The sequence below is a fragment of the Acomys minous genome (assembly GCF_964271855.1).
Source record: "Acomys minous genome assembly, chromosome: 12".
NCBI lineage: Eukaryota > Metazoa > Chordata > Mammalia > Rodentia > Muridae > Acomys > Acomys minous.
Genome location: NC_140493.1, coordinates 89751011 through 89778324, shown reverse-complemented (window position 1 = coordinate 89778324; position 27314 = coordinate 89751011). Strand labels below are relative to the sequence as shown.

Genomic DNA, 27314 nt, shown 5'->3' with positions numbered 1-27314 from the left:
GCCTTCCTCCCACTGGTCTCCCCTCAGCGCCCCTTTCTTACTTATCTCTGCCTCTCCACTTCCTCTCTTCTTTCCTTTCAGGTCCAGTCTCCCACCCTATCCAATTAGTCTCTTGAGAATGTCAGTAACCACCCCCAACCCCCCACCCCTCCACCCCCTCCACCCCCACCCTTACAGGCACCACATCCCTATCAGCAGAGGAGACTCCACAGACCCAGTCAGAGCTGGCTGCCTCGCCATGGGAAGTTCTTTCAGACCTAGCCTCAATCCTTCATATTACCTTATATGCAGGTTTCTGCTCCCCCCCCCTCACCTGGGACAACACTAACTCTAGCTCTCCTCTTGAGGGGGAGAGAGGTCCAACGTATAGAACCAGAGAGATCCAGCATTGAGAACTAGGAAGGCCACCAGCTCAGCTCCCCTAACTCTGTCTCACTGACCCAGGCACAAGACAGGGGTCAGAGAGGGCCCCCCACCCCCACCCCAGGCATTGTTGATTAAATCCTCCTGGCTCTCACCCTCATGTCAGAAAACAAAGACATCCAGAAACACCAACTGTTGTTAAATTAGGGCCAACAGCCAGGGGAACACATCAGGCAGAAGTGGGCACTCGATGGATTGGCCACGTCAGTACTGACCCCCCCCCACGCCACCCTAGCATAAAGAGGTCATTGCAGAGAACACAGTATCGAAGCTGGGCATGGTGCCCACTGTGACTCATGCCTACCAGCCCGGCAGATCCCGAACATCAGAAACACTGCCCCCAGCCCTGCCACTATCCGGCCCTGGGAATCACCCAGTGCCTGCTGAGGGCCATTCTGTCACCTCAACTTCCTCTGACCACTAGGAAACCCTTATGGGCCTCCATGCCCGTGCCCATGCTGATAGGAAGTCAGAAGAATGGAGTGACGCCCACTGCTTGGGTTAGCAACCCTAAGCTTAGCTCTTACTGGGTCTCTGCCAGGCCCCTTGCTCCAGGATTCCTAGATATGCCAGTGACTCCTCCAGTCACCAGCCTCCATTCCACCCTTCCTCTGTCTGTCAACCGGGAGGGCTGAGCCATTACTCAGATGCCATTACTCAGACTCGAGGCTCCATCTCGCACCCCTGGGAAAGTTCCCACACAAACGCTGCCACTTCACCTGACTCTCAACTTCCTCACACACTCCCCAACTGGAAGGATGTCCGTCTGGGAATGCCGGACGCTGTCAGCTAGAGAGCGGGTAACCCGATCGATCGATCGCCCAGAGCCGCTGACGGCCAGCTCTCGCCCCGGGTCCAAAGTTGTTGCTCACCCTGGCCGGACGCAGCCCGGGCGTGCGGCGGTCGCTGTGGCTCAGATAGGGCAGCCAGAGACAGCGGGGCTCCGGGGCGCTGCAGTCCACGCCGACGGCGCGCTCCCAGCGCCAGCCCCGGACGCCCGCGCGCTCCACGCGCCACACGGCGCTGCCTACCAGAGTAGCCTGCGGTGGCCCCCGAGCGTGGCCACTGGCTTCCGAAGCCGGATGCGCGGTGCGATACTCCGCGGATCGGCGGCCAGCGGCGGACGTCCTCGGACCCCCGCGCGGCAGGCGGAGCCCAAGGGTTCCAGTCCGCCCCCCAGAGCCGCGGGCCCGCGGCCCAGAGGCCCCGAGGGGGCGGCCGGCCCGCGCGGACGGTGGCAGGACGGCTGGAGCGGGGCCGCGCCTCCCGCGCTGCCCGGGTGAAGGCGCCCGCCAGAGCGGGGCAGGCACTCGCCGGCAACTCGCTGGGACAAACACCTCCCCCTCAGGGGCGGCCCCGGCGCCGCGCCAGCCCACCCTCCGCCCCACGCCAGAGGCTTCAAGAGGTCCCTGCTCAGGCACATCACACACCGAAGACACCAGGTAAACACTGAGACCCACATTGCCACGGGATCACACTATGGATCCATCAGCTTCAGACTCCTGCAGAAACGTATTCTGACACTGTGCCTCACATACATGGCTAGGACCCCTGCCACTTGTCCCCCACAGACCCTCAGTGTGGATATCACACATCATCCCATGTAAACATCCTAACCCCAGAGGGAACATATGCAAGCACAGCCATTTAAAGTATGACAGATCCTTCCAGACCCCACAGAGATGCCCACTTAACCACACACACAAGCAGAGTGGTGGGTGATTGGCACACACTCCTCAGGGTGTACTTGCCTCGGGACACTGTGCTCTTCAGGTGGCGCACACACTGCCAGCCCAGAGTGAGGTGTGGCAGAGTGTAAGATACTCCCTCAGGCTGCAGGGAGACCCCACTCCAGCCTCCCATGAACCCTGGCATCACCAAGCTGAGGGGAGGCTCCTCCGAGCTGGCTACCCTCCCTCTACCACCCCATAATGTGAGTGGGATGGGACACTGGCTGATTCCCTTTTCTGGCTCTCCAGGCCCCATCCTTTGCCCCAGCAGAGGTAGAGCCGGCAATGGCCCTGGGTGCTGTGTATCCTCCACAGTCACTCATGCCCGAGCTTATGGAGGCGTTTGTCACTACAACCACCACCACTATGGAACAGTGTCTGCTCTGAGGAGGAACTACTCAGCAGAACACAGACCCGGAGCCACAGGGCTGGGCTGCTGGGACAGCACTCTGCTCAGCCACTGTCCTCACCCTCCAGGAAGAGTGGCCTATGTGAGAGGTGCTAGATCCAGAAAGATGGGGGGGGGGGGGGAGCGTGCAGGATGGAGGGAAGGAAGAACAGAGGAGGAAGGGTGAGGGTGAGGCCCAGGGTGGGGGGACCGAGTCAGCCAGGGAGCGGGTTTTGTTCTCCTGTTTCCTGTTTGCTGCTTGTGGGGCCCAAGCAGGAGCTGGACCCCCCCCCCCAACCTCCACCCTGCGGAAGCCCAACGGGAAGAGCTCGGCTGCCATGAGCTGAGTCAGGACTCAGGGAGTCAGGGAAAGCAGGAAAGGACCAGTCAGGGACAGCGGGGCGGCTGCGACAGGGACAGGGAAGCGGAGCCTCCATTCCTCCCAGCCGCTGGGTAACTGAAAGCTAAGAATTCTGGGTCTGACCAACTCCTGCTCTGCCCCTCCTCATCACTTCCTCCCAAAGGCCACACCTTCATAGACCAAGTGGCCGTCCCATTAAGATGTCCGCAGCCATGTTGACTCTGGGGCCCAAAATAGGCAGCAGAGGCGCAAGGAAGTCCTTGACCCCTCATCAGGCCTCCTTACTACGTCCTCGGCAGCTGCCTAACTGCCATCTTAGCTGTCCTGTCTGTCCTAGAACCTAAGGCATAGGCCAGGATAGCCCTGAGTTCAGAGAGGTCTGCTCCCCTCTGCCACAATGTCAGGCTTTTTTTAAAAACGTATTTATGTGTATGTGTTCACGGGGACACGCATGCCACTTCCCTACCAGGTCAAGGGAAAACCTCTGGGGTCGTCAGTCTTTGCATTCTACCTGTGCCTTCTACAAAGGCTCTGAGGGTTGGAACTCAGGTCTCAGACCTGCGTGTGCTGAGCCGTCTCCCCAGCCCGCAACTGCCTTTTTGTCTTGTTGCCAGCACAGGTCTTATATTTAAGCAAAGAAATTCTTCCTTCTTTTGTCCCGTAGGCCTCTCGTGGCTGACCAGTGATGAGTGTCTGAGACTTGGAGAGGACTGGGTGCTATAGGGGAGGGCAGAGCTCTATGGCATCGTGTCCAGGCCTACGGAGACCTTGAAAGTGACCAGAGTCTTCAATGTCCACTTTCTGTCTGGCAGATTCGGAAAAGGCAGCCTCAGCAGAGACTCAGCAAAAGGGCAGACAAGAGCAGAGGGCTCACAGTAGGGCCGCAAAGGTGGGCCACAGCTTGAAATAACCTTCTAGGCCTGGGGAGCCAGCTCCCTCCTGTTTCCTCTGGGAAAGGAATGTGGGGTGGGCCCCAGAGCCCAAGGGGGAGGGCCAAGCCTGGGAAATACCAGGCGTTGCTGAGATTTCTATTCCAAGCCTTCCTGCTCAGAGTGTCCTCCCCCCACACCCTGCCTGCTTCCTCCCCAACTGCCGCAATCACCCGATGGCCAGCCCCTCCCAGACCCCTAAGAGGACCAGCTGGCAAAATCTATTCCACTTATCTTCCTAAGGGTCCCTGTCAGGGGCTCAGGACTGCATCCCCAAGAAAGGACACCTAGAATTCTAAAAAAAGTACTTCTATCTGTGACCCTTCCCTAAGTGCTAGATATCCATGGTGGCTTTGGTTTTGGGGGGATGGGGGCAGAATCTTACTATGTGGCCCTGGTGGCATAGGACTCTGTATACAGCCCAGGCTGGCCTTGAACTCACTGTAACCTTTCTGCCTCAGTCTCCTGAATGTTGAGATTAAAGGCATTGACAACCGTTCCTGGCTTTGAGAGGGTTCTTAGGTTTTTGTTTTGTTTTGTTTTGTTTTAATAGTTTGTTTTTATTTTAAGTACATTGGTGTTTTGCCTGCATATATGCCTGTGTGAGGGTGATCCTCTGAAACTGGAGTTACAGTTGTGAGCAGCCATGTGGGTGCCAGGAATTGAACTCGGGGCCTCTGGAAGAGCAGCCATAACCACTAAGCCATCTTGCCAGCCCCTGTTTTGTTTTGTTTTGAGACAAGATTTCTCTGTGTAATAGCCTTGGCTGTCCTGGACTTGCTTTGTAGACTAACTAGGCTGGCCTTGAACTCAAAGAGACCCATCTGCTTCTGTCTCCTTTGTGCTGGGACTAAAGGTGTGCACCACCACGCCCGGCTATTTTTATTAATTTTAAATTGTGTGTGCACATACACATGAGCACAGATGTCCAAGGAGGACAGAAAGCAGCAGCTCCCCTGGAGCTGAAGTTATAGACAGCTGTAAGCCATCCCCATGGGTTCTGTGAGTCACACCCACGTCCTCTTGTTAGACAGCATGAGCTCTGAACCACTGAGCCATCTCTCCATCCCCTGCCCCTCCTTTTTTAAGACAAGCTCTCACTGTGTGGCACCCTAACTGGCTTTGAACTCACTTTGTAGACTAACCTGGCCTTGAATTTACAGAGATCTGCCTTTCTCTGCCTCCTGTGTGCTGGATGGAAGGTGTGCACCACCATGTCAACCCAAATGTTTAAGTACAGACATGACACTCAAAGAGGACAAGGGCAGAGAAAGAGAGGGCTCACTCTTGTGGCACCAGGGCTGTGTCCCAGGGCCGGAGCCACCCCCAGGTCAGCCTTGCTCTTGTGGCACCAGGGCTGTGTCCCAGGGCCGGAGCCACCCCCAGGTCGGCCTTGCTCTTGTGGCACCAGGGCTGTGTCCCAGGGCCGGAGCCACCCCCAGGTCGGCCTTGCTCTTGTGGCACCAGGGCTGTGTCCCAGGGCCGGAGCCACCACCAGGTCCGCCTTGCTCTTGTGGCACCAGGGCTGTGTCCCAGGGCCGGAGCCACCCCCAGGTCGGCCTTGCTCTTGTGGCACCAGGGCTGTGTCCCAGGGCCGGAGCCACCCCCAGTCCCTCTACATTACCTTTTAGGTTATCCATTCAACTACCACACCAGAGCGGTGTCATGGGCCAGGGTGAGACCCCTTGGAAACCTAAGGCACACCCACTCCTTGTCAGCAGGGCCCTTCCAACAGGAGTGCCTCCAGGGTCCCCCAGCTCCAGATTCAGGCCCAGCCAGCTGCTCCATTGCCACCCACCAGGTGCCCCTCACACAAAGGGGGCTCCTGACATGATATCAGGGGCCTGGGCTTCTGAGAGAGGCCATAATGGGCTCCCAGGCTAGCCCTCCGGGACAGGAGGGTGGGGAGCAGAGGAGCAGAAGTCTGCAGAGTCATCAGGAACCAGGGAAAGGGAGGAGAACTGTCCCCCAGCCCAAGGGTCAGGGACAGAAGGAGGGAAGCTGATAGCACTGCCTGCTGAGCGAGCTAGCGGAGCCTGCAGCTCAGGAAGGCAGAGACAGAGCTCAAGGTCAGTCCCGCCTGCTCTTCCTTCCTCTGCTGGCTCAGCACCTCCTCCTAGATCTTAAGTCCCAAACCACAGGTGACCAACAAGGGCCCAACCCCCAGAGAATCATTCATCTGGTCTCTCATACCACCAAACACACACCCATAGCCACCCCTAACCTCACACACAGGGACAACAAATCCACAGTCAAGGCTACCATAGGCACATAGGCATGTGAAAAGACAATGCCTGCCCCCTGGCCCAGTCTCCTCCCTCCAGGGCAGTGCCTCCTGGGCCTCCTCCACCCTTTAGCCCCATTCACATCCCAGTTCCCAGCTTTGGTAGAGCAGAGGCCCCTCCTGACGTGCCCTAACAAGCCAAGTTGACAAGCCGGCCAGGCAAGCTGCAGGTCCAGCCCCTCCATTGACACACCACCAGCAGCTAGGAATGTGGGACCCTGTGCTCCTCTGGGCAGCTGACACTGTCTTTCCTACCCGGGCTCTCCTTTTCAGACCACTGTGCCCAGGACTGGAATGGTTTGTGACACAACATCCCCGCCCCTCATAAAGTGGGTCACAGCCGAGGAAGAGGAAGGCTGGGGCAGGGAAGCAGTTTTCCATGCCCCCAGCCTCCAACCGCTGCCACCTGTCCAAGAGGCAACAGAACAATCCTAGACAGAGGTCAGCAGGCAAGCCTAGAGTTCTCAATGAAAAAATGGAGGTGGAGAGAAACTTTCACCCAAAGGATGACAGGAGAATTAAGTCAACAAAAGAAAGTCTTAGTTGAGGTACCTGCCTGTTACCTCAACAATGAGAAGGCAGGAAAACAGTTAGAGGCTAGCCAGGAAAACAATTAGAGGCTAGCCAGGACTACATAGTGAGACCATATCAAAAAAGAAAAACTAAAAGTCTCAGAAAGGACCCAGAGCATACAGAAGGTGCTTGAAAATGCAGGCTGTTTGATATCCAGGCATGTACACAGCCAGGTCTGCACAAAACACAGTGACACGGCACATATGGAAGTAGGCACTTATCCACACACAGTGGCACCGCGGCCCCTCCCACAGCAGACCCTAGCCTTTTACGGGCTGAGACACATTCCCTTCAGACTTGGTGGCTTCTAGGCCCTCTGGGAACGGACAATATGAGACCCCAAGTGGAGGCCGTTCCCAGCAGGCTTGGAGCATGCCAGGCTGGCAGGACTATCCCCCGGCAGGAGAGCTGTTGCCAGCCTCAGTGACGCCAAGGGAGAAAGGCCTTAAAGACCGAGGCTTTGCTCATGCTGGGAAATGACCACTTACAGAGGAGGGTGAGCCTGCAGTCAGCCGCAAAGTAAACACCCAGGCCATTGCCAAGGCAACCGCAGGCAGTGTGGGACAGGGCCCACCACAGTCCCCTCTGCTCGGATCACTCCACACAGATGCTCCCGGCTGTCTTTTGGGGGTCCTCTGCTGCTGGCTGCTCCCTGAAAGTAAGGGCTTGTTGTCCCACTGCATGTGGGGATGTCTGGAGGACCTAGCCCACAGCTGTCAGTCCCTAGGGACAGGAGAAAGAAACCGCCTCAGGGTACGGCTGCAGCCTTTGGAGAGCTCCTAAGGATGAAGACCACTGTTGCTCAGAAGTGAATCTGCCCTAGAGTGCCTCTGTCTAGAGCAGGCTTTCAGAAATTGCTAGGCTGAAATGACAGCTCAGTCATGTAAAGGGCTTGCAAGCATAAGGACCTGAGTTCAAGCCCAAGGATCTAAAAAAAAAAAAGTCCAGATGTGGAAGTGTGTGGGTGTAACCCCAGCACTGGGGAAGGCAGAGACAGATGGATCCGTTGGGACCCCTTGGGGCTTACTGACCAGCCAACCCTAACCTACCTGTTGAGCTCCAGAAAAGTGAGACCTTGTCACATTTAAAAAAAAAAAATGGTCTAGGGCTGGAAAGATGGCTCAGAAGTCCTGAGTTTAATTCCCGAAAACCACACGGTGGCTCACAACCATCTATAATGAGATCTGGTGCCCTCTTCTGTCGTGCAGGTGTACATGCAAATAAAGCACTTATATAAATAAATAAATACATATACACATACCAAGATCTAAGACTAGAGAGATGGCTCAGGGTTTAACACCTGCTGCTTTTGCACAGGACCTCAGTTCAATTTCTACCACCCACCTGGTAGCTCACATCTCCAGTTCCAGTGGAGATCTGACATCCTCTTCTGGCATCTGAGGTCAGCATACAGACATACTAATACCCATGAAGTAAGGCCGTTCTGGAACTCACTGTGTAAGTATAAAAAAGCTGCCTCAAACTCAGAACCCTGCCTGCTCCTGCCTCCTGAGCGCTGGGCTTACAGCACCATCACATCACACTCCGCAAATAAATAACAACAACAAAGACTAGGTGTACAGTGACCAAGGAATGGCAGCCAAAGTTGTCTTCTAGCCTCTACACAAATACACACACACACACACACACACACACACACACACATACACACACACACTATTTTCTCAGAATTCAAGAGGTAACAACATGGGGAACAGAAGTTCAAGGCCATTCTAAACTCCATGGTGAGTTTAAGGCCGACTTCTGGTACTTGAGACTCTGGGGGATGGGGAGGGGATTGTTTAGATGACAATGTGGGGAAACTAAAACAGCATGTACACACACACACACACACACACAGACAGACACAGACACACACACACAGCAGCTGATGTGGGAAACAATATGGAGCATCCATCAAAACTTCAATCTAGAATCACTATATGACCTAGCAATTTCACTTCTGAGCACAAACCCAAAAGCACAGAAAACATGCTCACAACAGTATTCTTTGCCAGGCATGGTGACATATGACCCTTTAGTCACACTCCCTGAGGTTCAGAGGCCAGCCAGCAGATCTTTGAGTTCAAAGCCAACCTGGTGTACATTGTGAGGTCCAGGTTAATCAAGGCTACAAAGCGAGACTTAATCTCAATAAAATAATATACACAAAACAGGCCAGGTGGTGGTGGCACATGCCTCTAATCCCAGCACCCAGGAGGCAGAGGCAAGCAGATCTCCGAGTCTACACAGTAAGTTCTAGGGCAGCCAAGACTACATGAAGAATCCTTGTCTGGAAAAACCAAGAGAAGAAATAGAGAGAGAGAGAGAGAGAGAGAGAGAGAGAGAGAGAGAGAAGGAAGGTGGCTTCCAGGGAGAAGAGCAACTGGAAACTACTGCTTTCATGGTTACAGAGCTGCGGTTTGAGCCGGATGGTGGTGTCAGGTCAATGGTCGTGGTGACAATGCAAAACACTAATAATGTCACAGAACTATACACTCAAAAATGGCTTTATGAGAGGCTGGAAAGATAGCTCAGCAGTTAAGAGCGCTCACTGCAGCTTTTCCAGGGGGCCCACATGTGGTCCCCAGAACGCTTATCAGGTGGCTTACAACTGCCTGCAACCCCAACTCCAGTTGTAAATGACGCCTCTGGCCTCCATGGGCACCTGCACTTGCACATGCCCACACCCCCGCACAGACACATAGACGTGATTTTTAAAAACTCTTTCCAAATGCTTGAGCTGTTAACTTTTGTAGGCCTGGCTGGCCTGGGACTCACTGTGTAGCCCGGGCTGGCAGAGAACTTGGAGAGATCCTCCTGCCTTGGCTCCCAACTGCTGGGAGTACCATCTGGCTCATAAATTGTATATAAATATATCAAAATTGAAAGAACTGGCAAGGAAGATCAGAGTTCAAACACAGAATGCTGCATACACCTGGGTGACCCTGGGGCCTGGGTAACTCTGGCCCCGAAGGACTCTGGCTCCAGTATGCATCTTCTCAGGGCTGCTATTATCCTCTTTGAGGTCCTAGAGAGCCCCACACCAGGGGAGCTGCTGGGCTGCCGGGGGCCATGACAGACCCAGAAAGTCCCTGCTGTTGATGGAATCCCATCCCTCAGGAACTGAACCAATGGCCACTCTTGCCAGCCCTGCCCCATGCAGAGGCAATGGGACTGTTGAAGAGTTCGCTGGCTCAGTGTGGGACTCCTGCCTGACATCTCACCTTACAGAGCACACCCAGTCTGTGCTAAGCCCCAGTGAGCCTGCAACCACCTGCAACACACACAAAAGGGTGTGCCCATGAAGGACCATCCCTCTTTGCCAGCTGCAAGGATCCTGACTACACAGTGTGTCAGAGCCACAGCCAGCAGAGCCCCCTGCTGGCTCATGCATGCCACTTCAGGTCATCTCACTTGGAAATACGAGAGACAAGGTGTCATTCCTGTGACCTGTTCCCCACCCTGCATACTCCAGGATGCTCAGCCCCAGTTGAATAAGGCAATGTACACACACTCTGATCAGTGTCTTTCTTTTTTCTTTCATTTTGGTTTTTCGGGACAGGGTTTCTCTGCAGCCTTGGCTATCCTGGACTCACTTTGTAGACCAGGCTGGCCTCGAACTCACAGCGATCCATCCGCCTGCCTCTGCCTCCCAAGTGCTAGGATTACAGGTGTGCGCCACCATGCCCGGCTCCCCCATCAGGGTTTTGAACCTTGAAGCCTCCCGTTGGTCCAGGAGTACCAAGGCAGCCTAATACCCTCTCCTCAAGAGACTAGGAAGCAATCATTCTTGAGCAGGGAGCTGCCTGCAGTAACTCTTGAGATCCCACACCCATCCTATCACTGGACAGCTCATCTGAGATGGACTGGAAACTCCGCCTGAGTCACCCTTCCCTGCTTCCCCTCCAGTTTTTCCACCTGGGCAGAGACAGCAGGTGCACTCACTGGCTTCTCTGAAGGGAGCGGGAGAGCTCAGCTCCAGTCCAGCTGAGCCCACATTCCCTGAGAGGGCAGGTTTAGCAGATTGCTAACATCTCCCCGAGGGCATCTCTGAAACCACCCACCCCCTCACCCTAGCCCTGCCCAACCTGCATTGCCCTGTGTGCAGGCCCTGCCTCTGAGCAGAACCTCTCCCCCAAGGAGGTAGGAGACAGGCAGCTTTCTCAGGTCAAATGCCCTTCATGCTCCTGACTATGAGGGAGTTGGGAGGGTTTCTAAGTTGGGATCCTTCACCAGAAAGGGACAAGAGGTCTCTTCCCCCACCCCTACCCCCAGAGGCAGGGTTTCTCTGTGTGTAGCCCTGGTTGTCCTGGAACTCACAGAGATCTGCCTGCCTCTGCCTCAGGAGTGCTGAGATTAAAGGTGTGCACCACCACCATGTGGCTTTTTTTTTTTTTAAGGAGGCCTCGCTTATGTCCAGACCCTCACTCTGAGTCAGCCCAGCTCTGCCCTCAGACATGGACTCAGAAGCACAGCAGAAGTAGGTGACAGGGACAGGGGGAGGTGGTGGCACACGCCTTTAATCCTAGCACTCAGGAGATAGAGGCAGGCAGATCCTTGAGTTCTAGCCAGCCTGGTCTACAGAGAGAGAGAGAGAGAGAGAGAGAGAGAGAGAGAGAGAGAGAGAGAGAGTGTGTTCCTGAACAGCCAGGAACACACAGAGAAGCCCCATCTCGGAAAAGGAGGAGGAGGAGGAGGAGGAGGGGAGCTGGAGAGATGGCTCAGTGGTTAAGAGCGCCACCTACTCTTCCAGAGGTCCTGAGTTCAATTCCCAATAACCACATGGTGGCTCACAACCATCTCTAATGAGATCTGTAAAGCACTGACATGCAGTACATAAAGTAAATACATCTTTTTTTAAAGGGGGGGGGAGGAGGAGGAGTGGGCCTCCTGCACACACAGCAGCTTGTGAACCTGAGAGGTGCCACCCACCCCCATCTTGTTCCCTGACCCAGGCCACAGCTGCCTAGAGAATTCGGTGCTCGCCTATGGGATGCTGAGGGGAGGGGGACAGAAGGTGGGAGAAAGACCTGTGCTCACCCCAACATCCAGGAAGGGACACATTTACCCCTGGCATTCACTTTGGTCCTTTTCTAAATAACATTGAGGTCGTCAATCAAGTACACATAGCTTTTCTTTGCTCAGTGAAGTTTTGGGGAAGGCATTCTAGGAACGGAGAGGCAGGAGGTGTCACCCACCTGGCCTCCCACCCACCATAAGGGTAGATGCTGCTACCCAAAGGGCCATGAGCCAGCCCACTTCTCGTCCACACCCACTCTGGGCAGCTTGGTTTCCCTCTGGGAGGTCAGTCTAGGCGGATAATATTTTGGCCACGGCCCCGGAGGACACACCTCCAGCCTTCACACACACCACACCCCTTTCCTGTGCTCCAGTCACCCAGCCTCGGGCCTCTTTCCAGCTCCCGTGAGCACTCTGCACCCTTCCAGCCTCTGGGCCACTGCAATGGTTTTGGAATGTTTTGTCTCCAATTCCCTCCCTGTTTCCCCAACCCTCACCTGGATTTGCTCCTACTCACCTAGGAGTTTATAGAACTAACATCTGGCAACACACCAGCTCCAGGTGGCTCAGCTAGGAAAGGCACTTAGTATTAAGACGGAGCACCTGAGGGTAATCCCCAGGACCCACAAGATGGAAGGAGGGAACTGGTCCACAAGTTATCCTTTGACCTTCATATGTTCCTGAAACTTCCTCTGTAGACCAGGCTGGCCTCAAACAGAGATCTGCCTGCCTCTGCCTCAAGTGCTCGGATTAAAGGTCTTTGCCGCTACACCCAGGAAAATGTTATTTTTTTCAACTCTGTTTATTTATTATGTATAGAGTGCTCTGCCTGCATATACACCTGCAGGCCAGAAGCAAGCATTAGATCACATTATAGATTGTCTGAGCCACCATGTGGTTGCTGGGAACTGAACTCAAGACTTCTAGAAGAGCAGCCAGTGCTCTTAACCTTTGAGCCATCTCTCCAGCCCAAAATGTTAATATTTTTTTTAAGATTTATTTATTATGTATACAATTCTCGGCCTGGTACACCTGCAGGCCAGAAGAGGGCACCAGATCTCATTACAGATGGTTTTGAGCCACCATGTGGTTGCTGGGAACTGAACTCAGGACCTCTGGAAGAGCAGACCATCCTCTTAACCACTGAGCCATCTCTCCAGCCCCCAAAATGTTCATATTTTTAAGTCACTTCTTCACACACATACTGGCCTGTGCTCAATGCCAGGTCTCTAGGCACCCTCTCAGGGCACCTATGTTAATGAGGCCATTTTGATCTTTATCTCCTCCTTAGCTGTGAGTCCTGGGAGGCCAGGACTGTGTCTGCTTTGAAGGGACAGTATGTGGCCCAGGTGGGCATCAAGCACAATGCTTCTGAACTTTTGAGGGAAGAATAAGAAAATGCCCTCATCACTGGGGCGGCTGCCCCTGCCTCCTGGGGCCCCGCCTGGAACAGAGACTACTTCAGGTCTTTTTGTTGTTTTGAGATGGGGCCCCATGCAGCCCAGGTTAGCCAAGGATGACTTTGAACTTCTGATCCTTGGTCTCCGGCTTGCAAAGATTGGGAATGAAGGCTTGTGACGCCACACCCATACTCCAACTTTTTGTCCTTTCTTGCTGTGAACTACGTCCAAAAGTGGGACCATTGGAGTGCAGAAGAGGGGGCGGGGCCACGAGTATAGACTCTGCTTCCATCTTCTGTAGCCATGCTTGGCCTCTCATTCTGTGTTCCAGCCACACGCCCTCTTCACCTGACCTCAAACATGCTAGACACACTACTCACCCATCTTTTCCCACAGTCCCCTGCCTCCTTTCCATGACTCCTGACTAGTCTCCCCATCCTCAGATGTCAGCTGAGGGGTGGACCCAGGTCCCTGTGTGTCCGATTCCTGCCAGCTGCATCTTCCTGTGGCAGGCCAAGCCTAGGCTCTTAGCCTCCTCGTCTCACTACCAGTTACTCCCTCTAGGCCCAGCCTAAAGGGGCAGCAGCTGTCAGGCCTTAGTGTCCTTATGTGCACAGGCTAGCAGAGGCAGCTGAGACATCAGGTGACTGCAGAGGCTGAAATGATAAGATGGGGGGGAGCAGGAGGGAGGAGGGGCCAGGGAAGGCAGAGTGGGATGGTCCTGCCAGACATGAGGAGCGACAAATATGCGAAGTACGCCTGCCCCAGAGCTATGAATAGTGCAGCTAGCCTGGTCGCAGCCCCCACCCGCCCTGTGGAACAAACTGCACTGGGCCTGAAATGATGTGAGCACCCAGGGGCAAAAGCCTCTTCTGCTGGCTGGGCTGAGCTGGAACGGGAGAGGCGTGGCTACGCAAAATAAGATCAGCATCGCTTGGTCTATCTCTGTGCATCATCGCAAGCTTGGACTGAAAGGTCACGCTACCCAAGGCAACACTCACAAGCTGGAGCGGCTGCGTTTCCCAAGCCTGCAGGCCCCTTAGGGTCATCATCAGTCACCAGTCAACTCAGAGCTGAACCCCATTGATGCCACGGGGCTGCTGGAGACCTTCCTGGTCCCATCACTGCCCTAATAAGGTTCTGCCTCCTTGTGACACCGTCCCTCACTACCTTAGCCCCAGGTCAGCCTCGCTTTCTTGGAATTCACAGGTCTGAGCTCACAAACAGCTGAGCACTTAGGAAATGACATCTGCCCCAGTCCCTGCCTCAGAGACACATTAAGCTTAAGGACTGGAGAGTCCAGGACCACGCCCTGTGCCCTGTTGGTCCCCAAACAATTCAAATTTCAGAGACTAATCTAGAACAATGAAAATGTCATCACCAAGTAGGGGCTCTGGATGGAGGGGTTGGCACACTAAGTAAAGAAGGGCCGGGGAGCCTGGGGCACAGTCTCCACTGGGTAACCCTGGTGGCATCCTTTCCCTTCTCCAAGGCTCCACCTCCTGAGCTGTAAGGGGACCTTCAGAGGTCTCAGCTGAACACCTAGCATCTAGAAGCTGCTCAGCAAATTTTGGTTCGGCAAGCCCCAAAGGATTTGCAAATATTAAAGGCAGTTTGATTTTATAAAGATCAAAGACATAGACATGCAACAAACAAAGCAGATGTGAACAAAAGACTCAAAATATGCCTAAGCTGGGGGTACGTGGGCACCCCAGAACTGGGGGTAGGATGTTCGGGGCTGGGGTAGGAATTACTCAGAACTCAGGGCCAGCCTGGGAAACATTGAGTTTAGATGGCTCAGTGATTAAGAGCACTGGTTGCAACCAGGCGTGGTGGCGCACACCTTTAATCCCAGCACTCAGGAGGCAGAGGCAGGTGGGTCACTGTGAGGCCAGCCCAGTCTTCAAAGCGAGTCCAGGACAGCCAAGACTACACAGAGAAACCCTGTTTCAAAAAACAAAAATAAAAACAAAAAAGAAAGTATGGGGCTGTTCTTCCAAAGGACCTAGGTTTGATTCCTAACAGTTCACAACCATCTGTAACTCCAGATCCAAGGGATCTGATGCCCTCTTCTGACCTCCTCAGGCACCACACACACACACACACACACACACACACACACACGTGCGTGCATGAATAGCACCACCTAAATAAAGACACATATAAACATATAAATGAAAGCCAAGTGTGGTGGCACATGCCTCCCAGCACTTGGGAGGGCAGGTGGATCGCTGTGAGTTCGAGGCCAGCCTGGTCTCCAAAGTGAGTCTAGGACAGCCAAGGCTACACAGAGAAACCCTGTCTCCAAAAACAAAACAAAAACAAACAAACAAAAAACCCAACAACAACAGCAACAAAACAAAACATACAAATGAACTCACTCCCTGGGCCCACAAGGTAGAAGCTGAGAACTGCCTGACCTCCATTTATGTGCTGTGGTGTGGCAGCACAAACACAAACACAAGTGCAAAAGGTGTTGAACATATCTATGTGTGTGATACACCTGTCCTGCGCTCACTGCTATATTGCCTAACACAAAGGTGCACAGGAGGAGTCGGGTGTGGTGGTGGTGCACACCTTCAGTCCTGGCACTCAGGAACCAGCGGCAGGTGGATCACTGTGACTTTGAGGCCAGCTTGGTTTACATAGTGAGTTTCAGGATAGCCAGGGCTACGGAGAGAGACCCTGTGTCAGAGTGGGGGAGGGGGACATGTCACCTTGTCCCCACTGGTGGCTGTGGAGTGGCTCATGCTGTTGGTCTGTGGCTGCAGTCAGGGCTCACTCTTCATGTAGCCGGGATCCTAGGGTTCTTTGTTTCGTTGTTTATTTTTGAGGCAGGGTTTCTCTGTGTAGCCTTGGCTGTCCTGGAACTTGCTCTGTAGACCAGGCTGGTCTTGGCTTTGAACTCAAGAGATCTGCTCTGCTTCCCAAGTGCTGGGATTGAAGGTCTGGGCCGCCATCCCAGGCCACTGTGTCCTCTCAGTGAACACAGGCTTCTCCAAGAAGCTTCTAGAAGATGCCACTATGGAGGCGAGGTTGCCAATGCTAAACAGCTGGTGGTGGGGATGTCCCAGCAGAAGTTGGGAACTTGTCCAACAACAGACAGCTAAAAGGTGGACACGCTGGGACTCACAGCCATGCTCTGAGTCTCACTCAGGCTGTGTGTGTGTGTGTGTGTGTGTGTGTGTGTGTGTATGTGTGTGTACCAGAGCCACCGGCAGTGATGTCTTCCCCTCCCTTATCATGCCAGCCCTCCTTGGATTCCAGGTGACTGCTCTGGGATAGGTGGACCTATGTTGGGCTGTGGGAGGTGATGACCATGCACTTTTATGTCAGGTAATATAGCAGTGAGCACAGGACAAGTGTACAACTCAAAAAGGTCTGTCTACCAAGCGGCTGCCATACTTACCCTCTTGGGATTTGTTTTGGTTTTGGTTTTATAATAAATATACAGTTGCCTAGTAATGGCCTTTGAACATCCATTCCAGAAGAAAGTATTTTACTAAAGCATTCTCACTTGGGACTAGGGGTCCGGCTCATTTGCTGGAATTCTTGCATGACGTGTATGAAGCTGTGGGTTGGGTTCCCAGCACAACACAAACTGGCATGGTGGTATTCCAGTAACGCCAGCACTTGGGAGGTGAGGCAGAAGACTGCAAGTTCACGGTCTTCCTTGGCTACCTATCAAGGTTGAAGTAGGTCTGGGATATATTAAACTTTGTCTTTAAAAAACTAGTGATAGTATTTTCCAGGGCAGGAGAGACGGCACAGAAGCGCACTGACTTCCAGAGGACCAGGGTTCTATTCCCAGAAGCCACGTGGTGGCTTACAACCATCTGCAACTCTAGTTCCAAGAGATCTGACACCCTCTTCTGGCCTCCTCAGGCTCCAGGCACACACATGGTGCACAGACACACATGCAGGTAAAACATCCATAGACATTTAAAAAAAAAAAAAGCTTGTCGATGATGGTGTACATCTTTAATCCAAGACAGGCAGATCTCTGAGTTCAAGGTTATTCTGATCTATAGAGTGGGTTCCAGGACAGCCAGGGCTACATAGAGAAGCCCTGTCTCAAAACAAACTAATAATAATAATAATAAATCTTTACAAATCAAATCAATAAAGATGAATGTTCAAAGGCTACTCTGAGGTGCCTGGCTATTTACAGTTCAAACGTGAGCTCCTCTGAGGGTAGATAACCTGTGACCCCAGACCCTAAGAGGCAGAGGCAAGAGGATTCCCTCAGGCTCCAGCCTGGCCAAGGCTACACAGACCTGTCAAAAGACTGACATAAGTAAATAAAAAAAAACACCACCATGCAAGGTCACCCAGGAAGCAAACTGAAAACTGGGCCTTTCTTTCTTTCTTTCTTTCTTTCTTTCTTTCTTTCTTTATTTATTTATTTATTTATTGTCTTTTCGAGGCAGCCTTGGCTGTCTTAGACTAATTTTGTAGACCAGGCTGGCCTCGAACTCATAGCGATCCACCTGCCTCTGCCTCCCGAGTGCTGAGATTAAAGGCATGCGCCACCACACCCAGCCCTACCTCGCCCTTCTGAATCCATAATCTGTGCATTTCACCCACCTTGCCTCTAGTCCCCCTTTCTGAACCTGCACTCCATTGCTCTTTTGGCCTGCCAGGGTCTTTTTTAAACACTGATCTTTTAGGCAAGGGGCCGTGGGAACATTCTGGTAATGGAGGGGGAACCTCACAAGCCACGGTTATAAAATCTTAGTGGAGTCTTTGTGTCTGGCTTTTGGGCAGTAGGAAAAGCAGACAAGGAACCCCTTGAGGGCAGGGCTGTGTGGAGGCCAGGCTGCTTACAAGTAATGACCACCCATGAAATGAAGGCTGCTTTGCTTGAAGATAGCGCCACTGCCCAATTTTCCCCAAGCACTGAGCCTCCTATGCTGCCCCAGGCTGTAGTTGGGGGAGGACAAGGACACTCTGCCAGCCAAGCCTGGGAATGTCCTTGGCAGCCCCAGGCCATGCCTGGTCCCTCAGATAAGCTGGTCCCTAGCACTGAGGGACCTGGGCCTCTGGGAGCCAGGGCAGGAAACAAAGGCTGCAGGAGGAGAAGTGAGGCGTCTCTCCCACCAGCCTGGGTGACCTATCCCGATTGCTCCCTTCTTGTACACCTGCCCACCCAACTCCCCCAGGTGCAGCAGGGTGCAGGGGCCCAGGGCCAAGGTCTCATTAGAGCTAATGAGAGCTCAGCTGTGTAGATGCTGGCTCAAGATACAGGGAGCAACAAAGAGAGCCCCATCCCCTCCCAGGAGGAAGCAGAGGCCACACCTCCTGAGGTCTTCTCCAGCACTAGTGAAGACAGTTCGTGCTGCTGCTGACACTCTCAGAGAATTGTGTCACTGGGCAGTTTCCCTGTGGGGTCATCACGGCATACACACACACTTGCACACTCTAACCTGCTACAGTTTACTAGGCACGGTCATCTAGTAGACCCACAGTCCAGTTCTTGTCCACACGGATCACATGGCTACAGTTAGTATGCAAACAGTATACGTCCACAGCATGGTGATTATCTGGCTGGCCCAAGTTTCCCCTGTCCACCATGCTCAGTTCCAACGATCTGAGTTCCCCTTGGGAAACCTATTCTTCCTTACCTGGGTGGCACCTTTTCTCTTTCTTTCACTTTTTTTTTTTTTTAAGACAGGGTCTCTTTGTGTAGCCCTGGCTATTGTAGACTCACTCTGTAGACCAGGCTGGCCTCGAACTCACAGCGATCCGCCTGCCTTTGCCTCCTGAGTGCTGGGATTAAAGGCGTGCGCCACCACGCCTGGCTCGCTTCTAGACCTCAGTTTCCCTAAAGGAAAAACAGGGGCACAGAGAAGGTACTCTCTCTAATTGGCTGTTCCTCTCTCCTGCAAACCATCATCGTCTCCTCATTGATAAGGAGAAGTCTGGGGGTGTCCAGCTTTCTAGAGGCTCTAAGGAGTGGAAAAAGCACCTATGCCCCAGATCCCCACTTCACACACATCCCTATTATGTGCCCCGGGTCCTGCATTCCTACCCTGGTCTCCCAAGTGGCTCTCACGGCAGCGGGAGGAATTAACAAGGAAGACACTGCTGGTTTTGGAGCCCAATGTAGACAAAAATCAAACTGCTGGCTGAAAGAAGCCGGGCAGCCAGCCAGCCAGAATGAACTCCGCTCTTCCCCGAACTGACACCCCTGCTTGTCACTGAGACCCCTAGTAGATGTCCTCCCACAGGGCTCCCACATGTCCCCCAGCCCCAGCACATTCCTGGGGCCCACAGTCCTCCTGCCCCGTGTCCATCCTACAGAAGCCAGCAAACCCTAGTCTAACCAGGCTCTCTCTCCTCTCGGGAATACGGGCTGAGCATTTGAAAGGGTCACTTCAAAGAGGGCCAGTCTGCGGAGAACCCAGTCAGACCCAGGGCCAGCTCCTCTGCCAGATTCTTGGCAGCTGCTGACAAAGGCTCCACTGTTTCCCCGCCGCCCCCCAACCCCCAGACGCCCCCAAAATGCACTGGGCATAAGGCTTTCTTTCCCCAGTGCCACTCCTACGGGCCAGATTCGGCTACAGGGAGCAGCTGAGGCAGGCCCCTGCTACATGAGAGGCTGTGTTGCTGGACCAGGGAACACTCGCCCTTTCCTTTGCACTCAAAGCCAGGATGGTCAGGCAGCCTCCAGGCCCAGTGGCCCAGGTGCCTCCCTGCTCCTCGGTCACCCAGATTTTCTGGCTCTAAAGTGGCCGTCCACCTTCTCCAACCCCCAGCATCCTTATACAAGGCCTTCCAGGCAGCCTGTTCAGGAACCAGGCCCTGGCCTCGAACTCACAGAGATCCGCCTGCCTCTGCCTCTGCCTCCACCTCTACCTCCCAAGGGCTGGAATTAAAGGTGTGCACCACCTCACCCCTACCCCACCCCTGGCGATCTGGAACTTCTGCTCCTCTTGCCTCCACCTCCCAAATGCTGGGATCACAGGCCTGCACCAATATGCCCGATCACTGTGACTCGGACCCAGGGCTTGCGTGTGCTCTCTCGGCAAGCCCTCTGCCACATGAGCTGTACCTCAGCTACCCTGTTTGTTCGTGTGGTGTTTGGGGGTTTCATTTATTTGCTTGCTTGCTTTTGTTTGCCTTTGATTCCCCCACCCCCACTTGGTTTTTCAAGACAGGGTTTCTCTGTGTAGCCTTGGCTGTCCTGGACTCACTTTGTAGACCAGGCTGGCCTCGAACTCACAGCGATCCTTCTGCCTCTGGCTCCCCAGTGCTGGGATTAAAGGTGTGCGCCACCATGCCCGGCTTTGTTTGCTTTTGAAATGGGGTCTCTCTCTGTAGCCTCCTCTGTTGTGGACTTCACAATGTAACCAATGCTGACTCTGAAGTGGTGGCAAGCCTCCTGCCTCCTACCACAATGGCTTGGACAGCAGATGTTAGCTACTCCACCTTACTAAAGGGTTCTACTGAGCCAGGAGTGCTGGGGTTACAGCTCAGGGGTTACAAGAAAGCCTGTCTTCTCATTTCCATCCACTGATTGCCCAGCAGCGGCTGCTGCCCGTGGAGACTGGCCTGATTCCCCTCACTCGTGCCTCTCAGCGAAGGATTATATCTGAGGTTAAGAAAACGGGAAGCCAGGGCTGGAGAGATGGCTCAGAGGTTAAGAGCACTGCCTGTTCTTCCAGAGGTCCTGAGTTCAATTCCCAGCAACCACATGGTGGCTCACAACCATCTAGAATGAGATTTGGTGCCCTTCTGTCGTGTGGGTGTTTATATTGTATACATAACAAATAAATCTTAAAAAAAAAAAAAAAAGAAAAGAAAAGAAAAAGAAAACAGGAGGCCAAAGCTCAGGCACAAAGTGCTGGCCTAGCATGTGTAAGCTTCTGGGCGCAAGCCTCGAGTCCACATGAAAGAGGAAATGGAGGCTAGTGTCCAACGCCACACCGTAAAGGTGGGGTAGCATTGAAATAAGAGCTAAGAAAAGTAAGGCCCACCCCATACACTCAACCACCAGCTAGTCCAGACTCCCAAGGGCCTGAGGGGGCATACCAGGCCCACGCCCCAGGCCCTCATCTCCCAGGGCCCCGTCTGCTGGGTCAGAAGGTAGACTGCTAAATATCACACATGCGCAGGTCCCTATGAGCAGATGAACTTGTAGCCTGGGGGGGTGGGGGTGGGGGGGAGAGGCTGGCTGACTAACGCTAACTCAGACCAGGAAAAGAAGAACAGAAAGTAAGGGTGACCTAACAGCCCAGGTATGTAAGGGTCAAAGGAAGCTGGCGATGTCCCTGGGCCCAAGGTTTAGGGCAGATGTGGGCTGGAAACCCAACACCTGCTGCTTGAGAGATGTATAGTTGATTAACAGTCCTGCCGGATGAGAGACGGTTATAATCCCAGAACTGATGTGTGGGGTAGACATTTAAGGCCTGACTGGGCTACAGAGCGAATTCAAGGGCAGCTCCTTAACTTAGCCAACATCCTATCTCAAAATAAAAGTAAAGGGGCTGCGGAGATGGCTTAGTGGGTTAAGAGTGCCAGCTGCTCTTCCAGAGGACAGGGGTTTGATTCCCAGCACCACACGGTGGCTGTCCATAATGCCTTATCCCAGACACGCTCAGACCACCCTCCAACTTGACAAGAACAGAACTTCCCGTGGCCTGAGCCAAACATCTCAGGATGGGATGAAATGCCAGCCTTCCATTCGGCCCACAGATCTTCCTCACATGCTGCCTCTGGGGAATGATGGGCCATGTGAAAGCCAGAGAGGCCAGGAGCACTGGAGGCTGTGGTACCTGAAGCCTCGGAGGGCAGGGGTGACAGGAAGCCGTCAGAGGCGCTTCCCTTCCTCCCTCGGTTTGGCTCTGGCACTCTGTGCAAACAACACAGCAATACTCCCAGGCTGTCTTCCCAAGACCCTAACCCCACCTACGCGCAAAGGAGGGGTTACGGGATTCTATGTGGGTTTGTCACAAACATTGTCTCACAATTCATGAATCCAGTTAGCCAGCCAGTCAGTCAGTCAGTCAACAAACAGTCTCCACAAACTGGCTGGGTGCCAGGCTATGTGGGTACCAAGATAAACATGACACCTTGGAATGAGGTTAAGAGTGTGGCCAGTGCCTCAGCGTTGTCACTCACTTGCGACCTTAGGAAGCCATGGACTCTCTTTGTGTCAGCTGGGATGCAGTAATACCTCAGGCCAGCAGTAAGCACCATGAGCCTATCCCGTATTATCTTCTGGCCTTTGAATAACTTAAGTCGGACAGAGAGATGGACAAGTCTCCCAGCCCAGGTCACCCCGGGAGATCAGTGGGGGAGGCTTCTGGCTTGCACTCCACAAACATTTATGGAGGGCTGCCCTGTGCCAGGCACTGTGCCGGGTGCTGGGGACACAGATGACAGGACACATTGTCCACTCATCTCTGCCACACCCCCAGGACTCAGTCCCAGAGTCTAGCACTGATGGGGTATGGGGGAAACAACATCACGGACAGAAGCCCTGAGAACCCGGGGCTCAAAGGACCCAAGTCCTCATGCACCACTCACAAGCCGAGGGCACAGCCGAGCATCCTTTCCTCTGTAGCATGAGAAATTGAACATGACAGGCCCTTTGGTATTGACCACTCTGACAGGTAATGAATATGTCTCCCAAGGGCTACCCATGTCCAAAGCCAAGGCCATCTGGGTCTGATGTTATTCCTGAGAGAGTAGAGAAGACACGCTCCCAGGACAGCCTGGCACTACCCTGCTGACACGCTGGCACAAGTTCACGAGAAATAGGGGCCTAGATCCGAAGTCGAGCTGTTTGAAAGAGGAGGGGGGTTGAGCGTGGGGAGAGGCAGTGCCAGCTCGCACAGGCCCTATTCATGACAGAGGCCGGTGGCAGAGCAGAAAAATTAAGACCAGGCTTTGTCTAAATCCCTGACCAAGCCGATACCTCGCCTTTGAACCAATGCAGCCAGCAGAACAGGGAAGAAGCCCTCTAGGAGAGTGCCAGTGGAGGCCGGAGCGCTGCCTAGAGAGGGGGGCTGAAAACCATGTGACCCCACCAACAAATACCGAGGGACACCTGAGGCTGTGCCACCCCGACAACCAACCAAAATAAGCAACCAGGCTCTAAACCAATAGGAGGAAGAATTGGCCTGGACTCTGACTCTCTCTCTCTCTCTCTCTCTCTCTCTCTCTCTCTCTCTCTCTCTCTCTCTCTGTCTCTCTCTTCCTCCAAGACAGAGTTTCTCTGTAACCTTGGCTGTCCTAGACTCTCTTTGTAGACCAAGTGATCCCACTGCCTCTGCCTCCCGAGTGCTGGGAGTAAAGGTGTGCGCCACCACCATGCCCTGCCAGACCTGGACTCTTTTAAATGGGCACAGACTCAAAGCAGAGTGGCAGTGGGACACTGAGGGCCAGGCATAAATCTAGAGCCCAGTGGCCCTTTCCTCCCCTGCTCTGTTCCTTCCGAGTACTCAGTGACCTCAACTGTAGAATGGGGTGCTGACAGACAGTATCTCCCTTCAGGGGGTGCCGTGACACAAGAATGAGCTATATCAATCCTGATCCAGAGGGACTGCTACCAAAGCTATTCCACTGTGGAGACTGGGACAGACAAAGCCAGCCTGGATAGAATAACTCTTTTAGGATGATGCACACCAAGCCGGGCACGGTAGCTGACGCCTGTAATCCCAGCACTTGGGAGGCAGAGGCAGGAGTTCGAGGCCAGCCAGGTCTACAAAGTGAGTCCAGGACAGCCAAAGCTACACAGAGAAACCCTGTCCTGAAAAACCAAATAACAACAACAACAACAACAATGATAATAAATTAAATTTTAAAAAATTAAAAATGGCTCACACCTTTAATCCCAGCACTTGGGAGGCAGAAGCAGGGGTATCTCTGTGAGTTCAAGGTTAGCCTGGTCTACAAAGTGAGTTCCAGGACAGCCAAGGCTACACACAGAGAACCTCTGTCTCTAAACAAAATAACAACAACAACAATAATAATAATAGAATAACAATCTCAAAAAAAAAATCTCAGGCACTAGTATACATGCTCATTTGAATATATTTGCATGGTCTCTGGATCTCTCTAGATATCTGCATTGGAATCCAGCATCACAGGAATCCACCTACTGGAAGAAACATCTCTACCACGTGCCAGACTGCTCTGGGATGCTACAGCTCACAAACCTGTCCCTGGAAGTTCTCCTGAAAAGCCAGCCCAATTCCTCACCTCAACACTTAGTCCGGTCACCAACTGTGGAGTTCATCTGTTATTTTATCATTGACGAGGTTTCTCTATGTAGCCCTGGCTGTCCTCAAACTCCCTATGTGGACCAGCTTGGCCTCGAACCCAAGAGAGTTCGCCTGCCCCTGCCTCTCCTGGGATTAAAGGCGTGCACCACCACGCCCAGCTATAGTCTGTCTTTTAACTTTACACAAGAAGAGAAGTTTTGAAGCATCCTTGCAATGAGGGGTGACGCAACCCACAGCCCACTCCTACACGGTCCTGCTCTGTAATGCCGCACCCTCCCTCACCCCCACTCAGCAACTCTGCCATCATCACTACATCCTTTCGCCATGAGTTCAGGGTTGTCCTGAGAGAGGACACAGAAGGCCTCATCCACACGACCCACACAGAGCCTTGTTCCCAGGTCCACTGCCCACAGTTTCAGCTGGGAGCCACAGAACTTGCCCCACCCAATCCCAACAGTATCCAAGCTGCCTCCCTAGAAACATTCCCCTCGAACTTTATTTCCTGCCCTATCCACCACCAGAACTCCCCACCACCAGAAAGGTCCCCAGACCTTTAGGTCAGACCCTATCTGTAAAACAGGCACTAACAGTGCCAGGCATGATGATGTACATCTTTAATCCCAGCACTTGGGAGACAAGAGACAGGTGGTTTATCTGAGTCCGAGGCCAGCCTGGTCTATAAAGCGAGCTCCAAGACAGCCAGGGCTACATAGGGAAAGCCTGTCTTGAAAAGCCAACAATAAAAATGTAGTAGGAACTCACACTTTTACTACACAACCCTCGAAGCTAGCACTGCATGGTGGTGATCTGCTTTCCTTATCATTTGAAAGGAGACGGGAGGGCAGGGGACACAGGACCTTGGAGTTCCCAGCCAACTCTGGTAGATCCGACCAACCACACGTAGGCAACTGAAGGAAGCCACCAGGGCTGGGGGCCTTTGGGCAAATGACTAGTTTTGCAATGAAGATTCAAATCTCCTGCTGTCAGCGCTGGCCACTTTGAAAATGGGGCTGTTGCCTGGCAGAGGGGAAAACCACGTGGGATCAAAGGCCACCCACCAGAAGCCCACAGGGGGTAGGGGTGGAGACAGTAAGGGGACAGGGATGAAGTATTGTTGGTGGGGGATGAATCTGAAGGACTCAAGCTTAATGACCTCCACTCCCGCCCCCTGTCCATCCTGAATTTCAAGTTTATAATTAGGAAACACACTTTGGCTGAAGGAAGGGTAGAGAAGCCAACTACGGAAGAACTTAATACATCCAGTTCAGATACCAGAATCTCCTTAAGAGTTTACAAAGTACGTGCCCGCCAGACCAACACCCGGAGGGCAGGAGCCCGCCGGAGTGTCAAAAGAGCTGGAGTGGCTCAATCCTGGCCTTGACCCTCCAACTGGACTCTAAGCCAGGAAAACTACTAGCCAGACACCGTTCAGCCTTTCAGCTTGTCCTGCCCCTGTGAGCTGGGGGTGGGGGGGTGGGGGGTGTGCTTGAGCAGGACCGGCAACCACACTCCAAGGCAGGGGACAAACTCTGGTGAGAAGGTGAGGGCCCCTCCCCAGCCTCAGCAGCTGGCAGATGAAAGAACCCAAGCAAAGCAGCCCAGCGCTGAGTAATGCCCCTGGCACCCCACTCCCGGACCCACCCACAGCTGGAGCGGGCAGAGGGGAGGGCCGGGCAAGGCTGGGGTCCCAGTGCCCAGAGTTTCTAAGCCTTACAACACAGCCCCACCCGGAGGGGGCGAGCCGAGGACGTCCCGCCCTGGGACCCCTCCCCCACTCCCTGTGGCTCCAGCTGTGCGGGGGCCTCGCCAACGGAAAACGAAAACTTGGGCAGAGGAAACGGCGGCGGGCGCCCCGCCTGAAAATCCCGGACAAAAGGCGCGGGCCTCCCACCCCCGCTGCCTGACCGCCCAGGGCCTGGCACCATCACCAGCTGTGTGGCCCCGGCCCGGTAGCCTCGGGCCCGTTGGGGTCCCTATGCGGAGCCCCTCTCCAAGTCCCTGCAGAGTGCGGCTGTTCCTCCTGCGGCTCCCCGGCAGGACACCAATCTCCCACAGCAGTACCCACCGACGTGGGCGCTGTGACCCCAGCCCGGACATCGTCCCTGGTCCCGCCCAGCCTGATCCGAGCTCTGAGCCCTCACCTGCGGGGGCCGGGGCTCCGAACGCGGCGGGATCCCGACCAGGCAGAAGGCGACTCCATTCATCGGGCCGCAGTGGAGGCTCTGCGGCCAGGGCACTGTTGGGGGCACCGTCCCGGGCCCAGGGGGCGGGGAACTGGGAACCGAGGGGGCGGAGCCATAAGGGGCGGGGCTAGGTTTGCTCCGCCCCGACGGCCCGCTCCGCCCTAACAAGCCACGCTCCTGACCGAGCTCGGCTTCGGGCCTCCCTAAACAGTGCACAGAAAAGTAAAGGGAACCGAGACAGGGGTCTTCGCGTACCATGCGTGGAGCCATGGGTCAGAACCGAGCCTGGCCCAGAGACAGGATCTCAAAGGAAATTTCGGAAGTGGGCCTCCAGGGGACCTGTCCAGATAGAATCGGTGAGTACGAAAGGGGAGGAGGGCCCAAACCCAATAATAGCACAGGAAAAGGCAGCCAGAGAGGGACAGAAATGGACCCAGAGGCCCAGAAAGCCTGTGAGTGGCGGAGAATTGACCTCATGTCAGACCAGAAAAGAACGGACAAGGCTTAGGGAGAAGACTCTAGAGCAGCAGTTTTCTTTCTTTTTTTAAAAAGATTTATTTATTTATTATGTATACCGTGCTCTGTCTGCATGTACACCTGCAGGCCAGAAGAGGGCATCTGATCACATTATAGATGGTTGTGAGCCACCATGTGGCTGCAGGGAATTGGAACTCAAGACCTCTGGAAGAGCAGACAGTGCTTTTACTTAACCTCTGAGCCATCTCGCTCGCCCGAGCGGCGGTTTTCAACCTGTGGGCAGTGACACCTTTGGGCCTCGAAAGAACCTTGC

General features: G+C 53.9%; 1 protein-coding gene across 8 annotated transcripts in view; it reads right to left on the bottom strand.

Annotated features, from left to right (window-relative positions):
* Positions 1 to 27026, bottom strand: part of ARHGAP23 (Rho GTPase activating protein 23) — a 331343-nt gene extending 304317 nt beyond the window's left edge. For 6 of the 8 annotated variants that reach the window (XR_014773313.1, XR_014773314.1, XR_014773315.1 and 3 more), the window contains exon 1: positions 26483 to 27024. Coding sequence is in view for 4 of the 8 variants with exons in the window: in XM_084751066.1 (XP_084607192.1) it covers positions 26483 to 26794 (312 nt within the window). In the remaining 4 variants the exon portion in view is untranslated. Of the gene's footprint in view, positions 1 to 1295; positions 1742 to 26482 lie in introns of those variants that run through there. The other 2 variants (XM_084751071.1, XM_084751069.1) reach the window with 2 other exon arrangements.
* Between the last annotated feature and the right edge of the window lie 288 nt (positions 27027 to 27314).